The following is a 16,619-nucleotide window of genomic DNA, read 5'->3' as shown; positions in this document are numbered from 1 at the left end:
AGCCAATTCTCCTTTACTTGACTACAATTGAGAAATCAATACAAAATGAGTAAGAGTGAACATGGACTGATGAAGTATGTGAAAATGAAGTATGTGATATCAAGTGTTCTTCAGCCAATAAAGAGCTCTATATATTACATATATATAAAACTGGCCAGTGAAATAAAATTCAGAAAAGTCACTGTAACATTATATATCCTCAATACTTCAGCAGGTATGTACCAATCAAAAAACAAATTTTTACAAAGAATTACAGAGCTTCTAGTTTTAAACCTTGAGTCAAAAATAGCAATATCCCATCATTTTCTTTCTAGAAGATCAAAAGAGATTAGGAAAACAAAATGCTATCTACTACCAATGAAACAGTCATCTGTAATCTCAAAACATAATACTATGAAAGACTAACAAAAATAGTGAAGGTCAAACACAGGTGCTTAACAACCCAGTCTAATACGCCCAAGGCTACTGAGGTACCTAGTTCTCTCAATTTAACAGACATATCCAGAAAGGTTAAAAACAATAATCGGGCATTTGACATGAGAAAAAGCGAAAAGTTTCAATGCAGGAACTTTCTTATAAGGCAGTCTCAAGAAGGAAAAATGAAGAAGAAATCACACAAACTTTACTAAAGACAGCCGACAGCCAGTGAGGAAGAATGGAAAGTGACTCTACAATAAGACCCAAAGTCTGTGTCTAGGAAGAACCAGGGCAAAAGGACTTATTTGTACATACAGCCCGAAGGAGAACACCAACTAGTTTTTACTGTTCACAACTATCAATATCCAACAGAGAGAAGATCCAAGGAGAGCATCTTTCTTGGAAAAGGAGTACTAGTGAGCAGAGCTCACAAAAAGGAGCTCAGAGAAAAGAATAAAATCACAAAATGAGATGGAACAAAGCTGGTAAAACTCACAGTGGAAGTAACAACATCCAAGCAATCATTAAATTAAAACAACAAACAGAAATGGACATTCCATTGAAAATGGTCAAAGATAATATGGTGTTTTATTTTTTAAAGGACTAAAACAAGCAAAGGAGACCATGTGCTTAACTGACACAAATGATTTCAGTTATTTCAGTAACATAGAAATCTTCCCAGTAATAATGGCTGGCTTCAATTTAATGACTAGAAAGGTAAGCTGGACTGGAGAGAAAAATGACAAATGGGTCCATGCCAAGACATATTATAGTAAAATTACTGATTCAAAGAAACTGAATCCCCTGATGTTTATATAGCATAGCAGTGAGGAAGTCCAATAAACAAATGCTGTTTATTACCCAAAGAATGTTTTTATTTTACAAGTGCAGTTTGACAAAAATACATGAAAAGATCCCAAAATTCAGGGCAGCCTCAGATCTATACCTGGAAATATGAATATAGAAAACAGAAAATTAACAAATCCATTAAAAATTTTCAAAAGAGTGAAATCCAGGAATGTCATACCCCACCCAAACTATCATTCAAACACAAAGACAACAAAGAAGCATCTTAACTTGATAAAATTTTGGATATGCAGTTGCCATGAGTCCTTTTTAAAGAAACTCCAGAAAAAAACAACTTTAGCCAATGTAGAGAATAAAGAAGGTATAACAAAATAACTGGTATTTTTTAGCTATCATTTATCTACAGAATTAAGACTAAAACAAGCATGGAAATTATAATCATAGAGTAGATGTTAAATATTATTAAGTATCCAACAAATGGAAATGCTATAGTAATTAACAAAAATTGAGAAGGAAGGACAAGAGAATTTTAGGGAAAAATTAGTAGACAGAAGTACCTTCTGTTATACAGCATGGGGCCAAATCTCTGTTAATAGTTTAAAGTTAAAATTCATATAATTGAAGCAAGTATATTTAAATATCAATGCTGAAAATAATAATCAAATTTTTCTTACTAGTAATCACACTAACAATTTTTGAGCAGTTACTATACGCTAGAAACAAGCAACTAATGTGCATTACCTCATTTAATTCCCAAAGCCTGATTATCATTACCATTTTAGAGATGAGGAAATAGAGGCATTAACTTATCCAAAATCATAAAGTCCAAAGTGACAGAGCCCAGATTTGAATTCAAGAAAACTTGACTCCATAGCCCAGGATCTTAACCTACACTCTACATGTAAAATTTAAGTGTACTGCAACATAAACACAAGGACACATGTCACACATAAAATATTATCTTCTCTCCAATTCTGCAACCCTTCTAGTTTTTACTCTGCTTTTCCCTTCCCAGCTAAGGTTACTAAGAGTAGACACACACACTGTCATCTTTCCCATTCATTTGTCAGTTACATAGTCTAATACTAAGATGAAAACACTTTCCCTAAGGATACCAAACCCAGTTTTTCAATCTTTATCTTCTTTGGTTTCTCTAAAGCATGTCAGTCTCGCCCTGAACTCTCTTACTCTCCCTAAGCTTCTAAGATTCCACCATCTCAGAAGTGTTTCTCCCACTCCTCCTCTTCAGTATTCTTTGTTGTGACTTCCCTTGCCCTTTAAACACCAGTGTTTCTCAGGGTTCCTTCTTCAGCTTTCATCACTTCCGCCATCCATGTGTACAACTAGTAGTAGTGAATTGTTTCAAATCACTCTAACTGCAATCTTTCTTCAACTTCAGAAAAATAGATACTTAGTTATGAAATAATTGTGTCCACTTAAATGGCACATGGAATGCCTAACAACTTTCTAAAATTCCACAATCCTTAACTCTCTCTTCCTCTATAAACTACTCACAAACGCCATTGTTGCCACATGTATTCCATTACCCAAATAAGAAAACAGTCATCAACCCTACATTCATCACTGCAAGTCCTCTAACTTCCGTCTGGTCTATGCCTGTGCCTCTATACTTACCATTCCCTTTGCTCTGAACTGCTCTCAATTACGTGTAAAGATCCATTTACCTCCAGGACTCGGAAATCTTAAAAATTCTGACCCAACTTAGCTTCCATGATAGGAAAAGGGAGAAATTAAACTTACCTAGACTTTCTCAAATAAAGGAGGCCTATAAGAGCAGAGAACAGTAGAGAACAAAACCACTTTCTAAGAAACCAAGCAAGATTTTAATCTAAGGCCAAACAGCTCCAAAGAAGAAGAGATAATGTGAACACTTCAAAACACCTTCCCTATATTAAATGCTGTCTTTCACAAACTTCTTCCTAGACCTACCAAAAATACAAATCAAGGGTAGACTGATTTATCATTCGATCTTTAGAGTTCAAAGCTGTCTCAGACAATAAAATAACTACTCTTATGCCCATAAGTCACCAGCAACAACATTAATCAAAAGAGAAACTCTTAAAGCACTGTTTTTAATTTTAAAAAGCATAATTTTAAATAGCTAGGGAATAATGTAGTAACTTAACCTGGAAGCTTTCTACTGCTAAAAGCTTTTCCCAATCCCCACAAATAACTAAGAACTCTTCAGATAGGTACTTACCAATTATAATACAGTATATCAAAGAACAAATTCTTCAGTCAAGAATATCAAGAAAGTTCTTCATTAAAAAAAAAAAAATCTGGCTTTTGTAGTCAAAGTCACCTAGAGTTAACACATTTACTGACTACCCTCAAACACCTGCTTACTCTGAACCATTGCTATCACTACATGCAGACGGTCTAACCAGCATGCTACAGTGTAATTGCCAGAGACACAAAAAGCACTGTTAATAGATACTTGAAAAGAATGAACAGACTGCTAAAGCTATGACAAAAAACATCCAGATAGTTATGAGAGCAAAGAACAGAGAGAACAATTTACACTGCAAAGACAGGTTATGCTTATATGAGAAAATGATACTAAGGTGGAGACTTGAAAGAGGAATTAAGCACGAGAAGAAACTGGGGAAGGGGGAAAGACAGAATTAAAAAAAAAAAATGTGGTATGCTAGAAGAAGCAAAAAAGACCTTGTGTAGATAAAATGGACAGGGAAAATGTCATTAGATGAGGCTTTAGAGAAAAGTAGTTAAGTAAGTAGGACTATGCTCTAAGTGCAAAGAGAAAAGCACCAAAGGGTTTTTACAGAAGTAACCTGATTTACCTCTTAAAGGTCACCTTGCAGTTATATGGGAAAAATAGAGGGCTAAAAGGAAAAACAGAAACATCATTTGTATACTACTGTAGATAATCAGGAGAGAGGTGATGACTCAGATTACATTTTAAGAAATGTGGTCCTTATTTTAAGAAAAAAATTAAACCACTCAAGGTTTTAAAGCAGGTAAACTGACAAGGAGGGTGTACATGTGTGTGAACACATGTTTTCAGAAGAGAGAGTTTAGTCAATCATCTAATTGAATACCAGACACTATATGACCTTATCTCATGTAAGTTAACACTTGAAAACTTTTACCAGTATGACATACTACACATAATATTATGATAAGTGTAACCTGTAAAAAATAATGTTAACTCCATAAGGTTTTAATTATCAGCCATAGCAGTAATTCTACCATGCAAATAACTTATTCTTGAAGGGAAATATTACCTACACACAAACATGCATACTGCAAATAACAAAAGCCCCCAGATTTCTTTGAATACACTCTTCAATCACAAAAACCCTCCATACATGCTGTCCAAAAATCATTTAACCCTAACTTTAATACGTCTAGACAGAGCAAAGCACTGCACAGCTTAGACAAGTGCCAAAGGACTTTAAAGCCATTAAAATCACCTTGCTTATTTTAAGCAACTGACTTTTTGTCAAAGCATCAGATGATACTACTAAATAAGTGGACTGATTAACATGAATCTATGAAATAATTTCTGAAGATATTCCAAAAGTTTTAGATGTGACCATGTGGCTTAAGGTATTAAGAATGGAAGTAGAGGGGCTGGGGATATAGCTCAATTTGTAGAGTGCTTGCCTCATATGCACAGGCCCTTGGTTCAATCGCCAGCACCACAAAAAAAAATGTGGATGGAAAAAAAAAAAAAAAAAGAATGGAAGTAGAAAATAATTAATTACTCTGGATGAAGTATTGCTGAGTGAACTTCAAATTACTGCTCATAAATATGCCCATAATCAAAAAACACACTTACCTTCTTTAAAGCATCCTGTAACACACCAGACTTTTCTTTCAGCAAGTCTATAACACAAAGGGCCTCATCTTCAGAAAACATTATAGTCTTCAATGACAGAAGAAAATCTTTAAATTTCACTTCAGCATTTTCTTAATTAAAAAAAAAAAAAAAAGGGAATCGGCATTTAGAAGACAAAGTAATAACTTCAACAAAGGTAAATATCAAAAATTCCTGACCCAGTAAGTAATTTATACGTTAAATAACAGTAAATGCTTAAAAGGGGGGTGGGGTGGTTGTTTTATCATCTATACTATGGAATGATTACATTAACTAAGAATTTACTCTAAAAATGATAGCATGCCTTTTTTAAAAATCATTTAAGCATCTACTAGACGCTAGTATCTATATTACATATATTCATAATATCTTCATTTAACATTAAAAATACTAAGAAAATAAATTCCAAATTATAAAAGTAAAATCTGATTCAACAAAGATCAAATATATACATGGAATCCTGACATAAGAAAAATCCATGCCTCCTTTATTTCACCATCCTAATTCTCCCAGGGCTCCCATGTTAGGCACCAACTTCCCCTTCTTGAAGAAACTACCACCCATTACTCCCAAAGGAGTCTAGGGCTTTTAACACTTCAGTCACACTGCAACTTTTTTTCTTTTCTTTTTTTTTAATAACACCATTATAGATCACTTTTCTGAGTGACAGAATTGTGTTTATATAACAATTTCATTTTTCAGGTGAATGAAAACTATGGTTTTAATGACCTACAATGTAGAAAACTGACTATATCTTCTTAAACCCAATTGTAGTACTACCCCAAAAAGATACTTTAGAGATTACTTCCAGAGTTTATCTGCAACTTGAATGCATTATTCTTCTTGTCCAGTTAAGTATTTAAACATAGATGATGAACATAAATCAGGATCAATAGAATGGTACAAAACCTTAGCCTTAGTCTCCCATTATGTTGGGTTTTTTTCACATGGAGGTTGCAACTCTTTTTAATTATGCTTATTTCTTTTTTCCAGTTCTCCACTTCTACCCTCACTCCTCAAAATCCTTGTTTTGTCTCTGTTCTCCAGGGTAAAATTTATTCTTTCCTTGATAATTTTATCTTTTTTCAATTACAATTCTTATTACACATAGAGAGCTCAATTTTTCATCTCTGGTTACATACAAAGTATATTCACACCAATTCATGTCTTCATACATGTACTTTGGATAACAATGATCATCACATTCCACCATCATTTATAACCCCATGCCCCCTCCCTTCCCCTCCAACCTCTCTGCCCTATCTAGAGTTCGTCTATTCCTCCCATGCTCCCTCTCCCTATCCCACTATGAATCAGCCTCCTGATATCAAGGAACACATTCAACATTAGGTTATATGGGATTGGCTAACTTCACTTAGCATTATCTTCTCTAACTCCATCCATTAACCTGCAAATGCCATAATTTTATTCTCTTTTATTGCTGAGTAATATTCTATTGTGTATATATGCCACTTTTTTTTATCCATTCATCTACTGAAGGGCATCCAGTGTATATATGCCACTTTTTTTATCCATTCATCTAATGAAGGGCATCTAGGTTGGTTCCACAATTTAGCTATTGCTGCTATAAACATTGATGTGGGTGTGTCCTTGTAGTATGCTGTTTTTAAGTCCTTTGGGTATAGACTGAGGAAAGGGATAGCTGGGTCAAATGTTGGTTCCATTCCCAATTTTCCAAGAAATCTCCATATTGCTTTTCAGATTGGCTGCACCAATTTGCAGTCCCACCAGCAGTGTAGGAGTGTACCTTTTTCCCCACATCCTCGCCAACACTTATTGTTGTCTTCATAATACCTGCCATTCTGACAGGAGTGAGATGAAATCTTAGAGTGGTTTGCATTTCTCTAATTGCTAGTGATGATGAACATTTTTTCGTGTATCTGTTGATTGATTGTACATCATCTTCTGAGAAGTGTCTCTTCGGGTCCTTGGCCCATTTGTTGATTGGGTTATTTGTTTTTTTGGTGTTTAGCTTTTTGAGTTCTTTATATACCCCTAAAGATTAGTGCTCTATCTGATGTGTGAGGGGTAAAGATTTGCTCCCAGGATGCACTCATTCACCTCACAGATTGTTTCTTTTGCTGAGAAGAAACTTTTTAGTTTGAGTCTTTCCCATTTATTGATTCTTGATTTTAATTCTTACGCCAAGGAGTCTTATTAAGGAAGTTGGGGCCTCACCCCACATGATCGATATTAGGACCTACTTTTTCTTCTATTAGACCAGAGTCTCTAGTTTTATTCCTAAGTCCTTGATCCATTTTGAGTTTTGTGCGTGGTGGAAGAGAGGGGTTTAATTTTATTTTGTTGCATATGGATTTCCAGTTTTCCTAGCACCATTTGTTGAAGAGGCTATCTTTTCTCCAATGCATGTTCTTTGTCTAATATAAGATAATTGTAATTTTGTGGGTTGGTTTCTGTGTCCTCTATTCTGTACCATTGGTCTATCAGTCTGTTTTGGTGCCAATACCATGCTGTTTTTGTTACTATTGCTCTGTAGTACAGTTTAAGGTCTGGTAGAGTGATGCCATCTGTGTCACTCTTCCTGCTAAGGATTGCTTTAGCTATTCTGGGTCTCTTATTTTTCCAGATGAATTTCATGATTGCTTTTTTTATTTCTATGAGGAATGTCATCGGGATTTTGATCGAAATTGCATTAAATCTGTATAGTGCTTTTGGAAGTATGGTCATTTTGATAATTTTAATTCTACCTATCCAAGAGCAAGGTAGACCTTTCCATCTTCTAAGGTCTTCTTTGACTTCTTTCTAGAGGGTTCTGTAATTTTCATTATCTAGATCTTTCACCTGTTTCGTTGATTCCCAAGTTGTTGTTATTTTTTTTTTTTTTTGAGGATATTGTAAATGGGGTAGTTTTCCTCGTTCCCTTTCTGAGGATCTGTCACTGACATACAGAAATGCCTTCGATTTATGGGTGTTGATTTTATATCCTGCTAATTTGCTAAATTCATTTACTAGTTTTAGAAGTTTTCTGGCGAACTTTTAGAGTCTTCTAGGTATAGAATCATATCATCAGCAAATAATGCCAATTTGAGTTCTTCTTTTCCTATGTGTATCCCTTTAATTTCTTTCTTCAATTGCTCTGGCCAGTGTTTCAAGAACTGTTAAACAAAAGTGATGAAAGAGGGCATCCCTGTCTTGTTCCAGTTTTTAGAGGGAATACCTTCAATTTTTCTCCATTTAGAAAAACAGATGTTGGCCTGGGGCTTAACATGGACAGCCTTTATGATGTTGAGATATGTTCCTGTTATCCCTAATTTTTCTAGTGTTTTGAACATAAAGTGGTGCTGTATTTTGTCAAATGCTTTTTCTGCATCTACTGAGATGATCATATGATTCTTATCTTTGAGTCTACTGATGTGATGAATTACATTTATTGATTTCCATATGTTGAACCAACCTTGCAGCCCTAGGATGAATACCACTTGATTATGGTGCACGATCTTTTTGATATGTTTTTGTATTCGATTTGCCAGAATTTTATTGAGAATTTTTGCACCTATGTTCATTAGAGATACTGGTCTGAAGTTTTCTTTTTCTTAATGTGTCTTTGCCTGGTTTTGGAATCAGGGTGATACTGGTTCTCATAGAATGAGTTTGGAAGTGTTGCCTCTCTTTCTGTTGCTGAAATCACACTGCAACTTTTAAAGAGTGGTTGTGAGCATGTGTGGGGTGAAGGGAGAACACAGAAACTCTACTTTCTACTCAGTTTTGCTGTGAACCTAAAACTGCTCTAAAAAATAATCTATTTGAAAAAAAGAAAAAAGGCAGTTATAAATTAGCCTCAGGGCTGGGGTTGTGGCTCAGTGGTAGAACACTCAACTAGCATGTGTGAGGAGCTGAGTTCGATCCTCAGCACCACATAAAAATAAATAAAATAAAGGTATTGTGTCTAACCACAACTAAAACCAAAATATTTAAAAATAAATAAATAAATTAGCCTCAATATCTCACAGAAGGTAATAGTAGCAGGGAATAGGTCACCATATAGCAAAATAGCTGTGGAATGTTGAGCAAGTCAAATTCCAGTGTCCAGGCCTACAACACTGGGAAGGACAGACTAGAGACTACCAACAGGAGTTCTATTAGTCTTTTGCAATGCACTGATTCTATGAGAATATGAACTTGACTCCATGATGACTCAAAAATATAACAGTACAATGTAACTAATTATTGACAGTGTGGATATTACCTTTGTCAGTTTCAATCTTCAACTTTTTTGTCCCAGATTTCTGGATTCCTTCTACTTGGTCAGATTTAATCAGATCAATAACTTCTCTCTTATCTACCACAAGATTTGAGTTAGCATTATCCATCAAAGGAATATAAGTAGTTGCATGAATAGGGGGTTCATCTACCAAGACTGTAATTTAAGTTCAATAAAATCATAATTATTTTGGGTTTAAAAAAAAAAAAACAATGATTAAACAACATGGAAACACACTTAAATCTAATGATAAATCTTACTTGTTTTCAAATCTTTAATATTAGCTCAATTTGGTTTAAAATCATAAGTAAAACATTAATTGCATCAATCAACATACTTACAATAAAATAGTCTTGTTTTATAGAACAACACTTAAATATTCTAAAATGGACATACCTCCAAAAGTATCTAATATTTCTTACACACTCTTAGTTCTCATTTGTCTTTTTTAACTTAGATTCTTATCTATTCTCATTTAATTAGTGCTCATGAAAAACTACTAAATTTTATTTATGCTAATAATTTACTGAATTCTTATTGCAACTGATAATTTTAATTAAATTCCTTTCACATGTTAAGTTCAAAACTCATTGTCATTGTTCCTTGCACATAGCTTCTTAATTCTAATAGCTACGTTTCTGATTTCCATAGTACATCTTAACAACACTTGCCCAAAACTTCCAGAATAACATTAAAAATGAAGGAAGGAAGCCTCCTTATTTTGTTCTTATTTAATGTGAAGAATAAGAGTTTAATTATTTAGCCTGACATCTAATAGTTAGAGATACAAATTTCCACACCCAGATAGAAATGTTTATATTCCTTCCTCTGGGGGAAAAATTAAAAAAAAAAAATCTTTCATGCACATGTAATTCCTTTTTTTATTTAAAATTGATCATGTTTAATTTTATCAAATATATTTAGGTAATATTTCTCTTTTACCTGTTATTTGAGATGTCATAATTTTAATGCAAATAGAATTTCATCTCTTCCATTCCAAATTTACTATTTTCTAGTACTAGTTGATACCACAGCCTAATATTATTTGGCAATTCCTGTTGTTTAATCTATACACATTTAATAGCCAAGTTTTCCCTGAAATTTTCAGAAACCTTAAGATTGCTCTGTCACTTTTAATTTTATGCTTTCCATATATACACCAAATTTTGTTTAGGAAATAGGCAACACAAGGTAATGCCAGAACTAACAAATGTCCTCAACCATTATCTTAAGTGATATTAAAAAGTACAAAAACACAGCAATATTTCAGGAATATTTTTTGTCTATAGTTTATATGCTATTATTTTTCAAAACCAAGAATGAGAACATTTACAAATACTTCACTTTCTAAATTTCAGATAAATTTTTCATCATAAACTTGTAATAGGCCCATCTATCCAAGCATTGCAAAGCCATGAGGCCAGAGAATTTCAGACTTGTATTAGAATTACATTTGTTATAGCATATAATATACTGGGATAAAGAGCATGAGGTCTTCAGGGTCCCTGTCCTGACGTACTTCTCTAGAATTAGCATACTTTATAAAATATATATCTACATATTTTTACCATTTTCTGTCTTCTGCTTCTTTGATGAAGCCTTCTTTTTTCCTGATCCACTTTCTTGTTTAGTCTCTTGATGGAAGGGTAATACTTCTTGCTTTTTTGATGGTGCCATGAGAGTTTCCACCTTTTTGTCCTGATCATCTTTATCAAACAGAAAAAAATTTTAAAAATTATCACAGCAAACAATGACCACATCACAGACAATGCAATCATTAATGAATAATTTCTAGAAAGCTTCACCACCAAAATCTTAAATGCAATAACAATTTTAATGCTCTCACCATTAATTTTCATTCCAGCACTTTTACTCCACTACATCAGCTCTTTAATGTACTTGCCTCTTCTTGTACACCCCATTCTAGCACCATTCCCTAACAGCCTGTGGCATAGTCAGGTCTATCATTTTAAAATATAAAATCCTTCACCACCACTGTAACTACCAGCCTCCTACACCCATTCCCTTCTATATTGACAAAATAGTATATACTTCTTTTTCTTCCAATCATTTTCCAACAAATTGCACCCTGGTTTTTAGTTCTTCCATTCCATGAAAGGATTAACTGAAGTACGCAGTGTCCCAAATGCCATACTCTACATATAAAAACCGTTAGTCCTTCTTTGATTACTCTTTAACATTTCATTCTAATGTCTTCACCTTTTCTTACAGTTCCTTTCCGTTATACTAAGTGAAATAACCCTATCACAAAAAGACAACTTTCCAATAACCTGAGCTTTCTAAAGACTCATAGACGGTACAATGGTAGCTTCCAGAGTGGGCAAAGTAAGGAATTGTGTTAAATGGGTAAAGAGCCTCAGCTAGAGAAGAAGAAAGAGTTCTAGAAGATGACTGGTGGTGATTACACAAAATGTGAATCTACTTAACACTACAAAACTGCAAACTTAAAAATGGTTAAAATGGCAGAATTTATACTCTACATATTTTACTACAATTAAAAAAATTCTCTCCTAAAGCACCCAAAATTATTATTCCACTCATAATATTCCTTTACAGTCTCCTTTGTGAACTGCTTCTCAATACTTTCAATTTAAACACTTCCCCTGATGATTTTATCTATACCGATGACTTCAACTATTACCTTCAAGCTCAAGCCTTCTGAATGTATTGTAAAGCCTTACCCTCACTTACACGCCAACATTAACTAGCCAACATTTGCACTTGAACCACAAACTAAAAGCATTCTCCTTTCCATTCACACCCCATGTCTCCAACATTCCCTATCTTAGTGCTAATAACCATGTACCCATGAGAGGATGGAAAATTTTTTCTGTCAAGGGCCAGATAGTAAATACTTTAGGTGTTACAGCAGTTCATTCAGATTCTGTCACAAGTATTCAAGTCTGCCATCACAGCATGAAAGCTAGTCACAGATGTACGTAAGTGAATAAATGGCTGTGTCAAAAAAAACAAACAAAACTGTATGAACACTAGTATTTGACTCATAATTTCTACATTTCTCTTTTGACTGTTCTTTTGATTTTTTTTCCCTACCATTTAAAATGTAAAACCTAAGACTGGTAGCTCAGTGGTAGAGTACTTACCTAACACACATGAGGCCCTGGGTTCAAGTCCCAGCATCACAAAAGGAAAAAAATGTAAAAACTACTCTTGACTCATAGACCACAACAAAATAGGAAGAGGACCATATTCAACCTACAGTTACAGTTTGCCTACCCTGGGCTAACTCAGAACTTGGATATCAGCTTTGATCCTGTCTTCTCCTTTATCTGCCAACACATATAATGTATTTGGTCACATCATTCTTTCTTTGTATACCTCTCTAATTTCTATTTCTTCTATCACAGCTTACATGTTAACGTTGGAAAGGTACAAAATGTGAATCTACTTAACACTACAAAACTGCAAACTTAAAAATGGTTAAAATGGCAGAATTTATACTCTACATATTTTACTACAATTAAAAAAAATTCTCTTAACTAGTTTGCCCACATCAAATAACTGCCCCACGAAATCTGTCCTCATACTCTGCCAAAGAGATCTTTCTAAAGTATAAATCTGACCATGTAATTAACCTGCTTAAAAATCTTCAGCAATATCTACCCTAAAAAGTTTCAGCTTCTGGGACAGTATACAAAAACCATCATGATCTAGTTACTGCTATCTTTTCAGCTTTGCTCCCTACCTCGTATTTCATAGCTCAACTGTACACTATATCTTCTACCTCTGTGATAATTCTGCCAATGTGGTATAAAACCACTATTTCTTAGTGAAGTGACTGCAGTACTGAAGACTCAGCTAAACACTGCCTCCTTTCTGAAGACCAACCCTCCTCTATTACCCATAAGTAACTTTGGCCTCTGCATAAATCACTTTGGCCTCTGTATTTCTTCTATACATCTCCTTCATAAAACACATTTTGTTACTGGTTTGCATGTCCTTCTCCCCTCACTAAAAGATATAGTATTTCTCTAGTACCATGGTTGGTCATAGCTAGCAAGCAAATACTTAAAGTCCAATAAAACCAATATTCCTTGATATCCTTGGCGGATAGGTTCAAGAACCCCTGCCCAACACCAAAATCTGTAAAAGCTAAAGTCCCTTATATAATACAGCGTAGTATTAATATATCACCTATGCACATTCTCCCATATAGGTTTAAATCTTCTCTAGATTATGTAGAATACCTAATACAATACAAATGCTATAAACTATTGTTACAATATTGAATTATTTAGGGAATATTCTTATGGCAAGGAAAAAAAGTTTGTACGTGTTCAATACAGATACAATTTTTTTCCAATATTTTCAATCCACAGTTGATTGAATCTAAGGATATAGAATCCATGGATATGAACAACTGAACATACCTATTAATAACCCTATTTTACCCCTTCCTATCCAACCCCCCCAAAAAAAAATAAAATAAAATCCTAGCTAGCACTTATTCAAACTTCAAAACTTGCTCTAAGTGGTCTTCCATAGAATTTCTACATTAGTTTAGACATAACTTAGATTAGCATAATAAACTTTTTAAATTATAATAACCTATTTATGTTTGTATTTACAGCTAGCATGTGACTACCTGGAAAATGCACTATTCACCTCTGTAGCCCCAGTACCTAGTATAATACCTAGCATAAAACAGATATATGATAAATGTATGTATAATTAACATATGATCAAAACTAATCTTTTCATCCTTAATTCTTACCACACTGATTACAAAGAGTTGGTTAAAATAAATGTAAACATTTCTAACTCCTGATAATTATAATAAAAAAACAAAGTCAGATTTACAAAATTTTCATTAAAGGTCTTTCCATAAGAATTTTAAAATGTTATTTTATGATCAATAGTAATTTCTAATAGCAATTAATGTTAATGAAGGCAAACACACAGTAAAAGAATAATCTTGGGTTCATCTAACTACAAACATGCAATGAAGTTAAATATATTACAATACCGCTTCCATTTTTAGACTTCTTCTGCCCTGGTTTCTTCTTTGAGGAAGTTGCTTCGGAGGGCAGGGTGGGTTGTTTTGTAACTGGGATAGGTTCTACTTTTTTGCCAGGCACCTTTGATACATCACTTTCTTTGATGACTTGCTCTTCAAGTAAAGGTTTTTGTTTCTTTTCCTTCTTCTTTCTTTCCCTAACACTACTTGAAGTTTCAACCACATTCAATGGAACAGGTACAACTTGCTCATCTTCTACAGCCAAAGCATCAGATAATTTAAAGTCTCGAGGTACACTTTCTGAATCAGATTCATGGAGGTTTCCATTCTGGATTTCTTTCTTTTTGTTTTTTTTCTTTTCTGCCTTCTTTTTATCTGTTTTTGTAGGAATAAGCTTTTGTTCTCGTTTCTGTTTCGCAAGAACTTCATCATATAATGTTTCTTTCATGAAAAGCCAGAAGAAGAGGAAAATTACAGTAATAACTATTGAAGGAATAAGGACAATAAAATATGTTGACTCATAAAACTCCATGGTGCTTTTATTAATGTGAACCTATAAAACCTAAATGGACAAAAACAAAAACAACCTCAGTCAGTCTCATAAAAAATTAAATTTACAAAACCCTTGCTCTTTCAAATGGCATTTCAGATCTAACCTGATCTATAAATCTAAACAATGTAAACAAGTTAGTTATTTAAATCATGTACTTGATTACTCTGCCAACTACAATTCAAACTAAAAAGGAAATGTGAGGTACCTAAAAATTTTAGAGTATTTAAAGCACATTCTTGCATTTGTTAACCATGTGAAAAGATCCTACTGGGAGGAAACTGAAATGTTTTTCCTCCCAAATATCATTTTTTATTTGTTGGGGGAGGGGTTGTTTGTGATGCTAAGGATTCAACCCAGAGCCTCCTGTACTTAGGTATGTGCTCTATCACTGAATTACACTCTAAGCCCCACTTTTGATACGTTTTAGTATTTATCGTTTTTCTTTTTGTTGTATAATGATATATATGTGAAGGGGGGACGGGGTGTCAATTATTACCAACACTTGATATTCATTAAAAGTATTTTGCTTTTAATGGAAAAAAAATAAAGGTAGTTCACACCTTCATTTGTAGATTTAAGACCATCTTTATTCTGTTACTAATAGACTCATGTTGTGGTGGAATACATCAAGAATATGGAACTATAATAATATCAAAATGTTAGGTTGTGGCTTTGACAATAAAATATATGACAAAGTAAATGTTTCCCTAATTCAAGGCACCCCTTACTGCATAAAACAAGTTATACTGCAAAAGCAAGACTTCGTCACCAATAGCCTACCCAAATGCTAAAAAGAAAAGGGCTGGCCCTCATTGGTAGTGCATAAGCCCTAATTTTACATTAACCAAATAGCTACAGGAAAGAAAACAGATATGATCTGACTACCTGGTCATATCTACCTTGAATAGATATCATATTCCTGACCTGAGCAGTAATTTTTGCTAAAATTACATCTCAACGTAAAAATGATACTAATGTTCAGTTCTAAATCTCAATATTCCTCTAAGTATATATATAAAGCCACATAAAGGTGGCTTGAATTCTTATGTCCTCTAAAATATGTTACCGAAAAAGGCAAGATGTATAAATGCAGATATAATTAAACTCCAGGACATGCTTAGGAATAAAGCAAGTTAGCTTTTGCATATTTATTGTACAAATCTGAGAATTCTTGAAGTTTAAGTTATCAGTCTTAAAAGTTAAAAACAAGATTAGAAAAAGAAACCAATTCCACCTAAGCAGAAGATCTAACCTGATCTATAAATCTAAACAATGTAAACAAGTTAGTTATTTAAATCATGTACTTGATTACTTATCCTAAGAGTCACTTATCCTAAGAATTATTTTAGACCCTAGAAAACATGCTTTTAAGTTAAATAAAGCTAAGTTTATTGAATATAAGGCTTAATTCAAGTTTCACCAGCAATGACCCAAGTCTGCAAAGAGATGAAAATGGAACCTAAGGACAAAGTAGTTTGTTCAACAGGCACTATAAATCTTGATGACTGAAATGACATTTAACATTTCCCATTTTCATAAGCAATTTTTAAAATAACATTTACACAACCCTCAACTAAGATTTTAACAAGTTGAAGGGGATAAGGAATCACCAACATAGCAAAAGAAACCTAACACAGAATTGTTCCTCCCTGATAACTTCATGTTAACATGAACTATTTCTAAATTATTAGACACCTTTTACTGTGCCTGTTTATAAAAAGCAGAGGTTTAGGGTGCG

General features: G+C 33.7%; 1 protein-coding gene across 1 annotated transcript in view; it reads right to left on the bottom strand.

Annotated features, from left to right (window-relative positions):
- LOC125613379 (kinectin-like) overlaps positions 1 to 16,619 on the bottom strand; it is a 50,148-nt gene that overhangs the window by 1,097 nt on the left and 32,432 nt on the right. Inside the window, exons 3-7 of the mRNA XM_048793623.1 lie at positions 14,338 to 14,890; positions 10,898 to 11,035; positions 9,315 to 9,407; positions 5,048 to 5,178; positions 4 to 21 (exon numbers count right to left, since the gene is read on the bottom strand). Of these exons, the coding sequence (XP_048649580.1) occupies positions 4 to 21; positions 5,048 to 5,178; positions 9,315 to 9,407; positions 10,898 to 11,035; positions 14,338 to 14,860 (903 nt within the window). The 5' untranslated portion in view covers positions 14,861 to 14,890. The remainder of the gene's footprint in view (positions 1 to 3; positions 22 to 5,047; positions 5,179 to 9,314; positions 9,408 to 10,897; positions 11,036 to 14,337; positions 14,891 to 16,619) is intronic.

This window comes from Marmota marmota, unplaced genomic scaffold (genome assembly GCF_001458135.2).
Source record: "Marmota marmota marmota unplaced genomic scaffold, marMar, whole genome shotgun sequence".
NCBI classification, from domain to species: Eukaryota; Metazoa; Chordata; class Mammalia; order Rodentia; family Sciuridae; genus Marmota; species Marmota marmota.
This window is presented reverse-complemented; position numbering and strand designations above follow the sequence as displayed.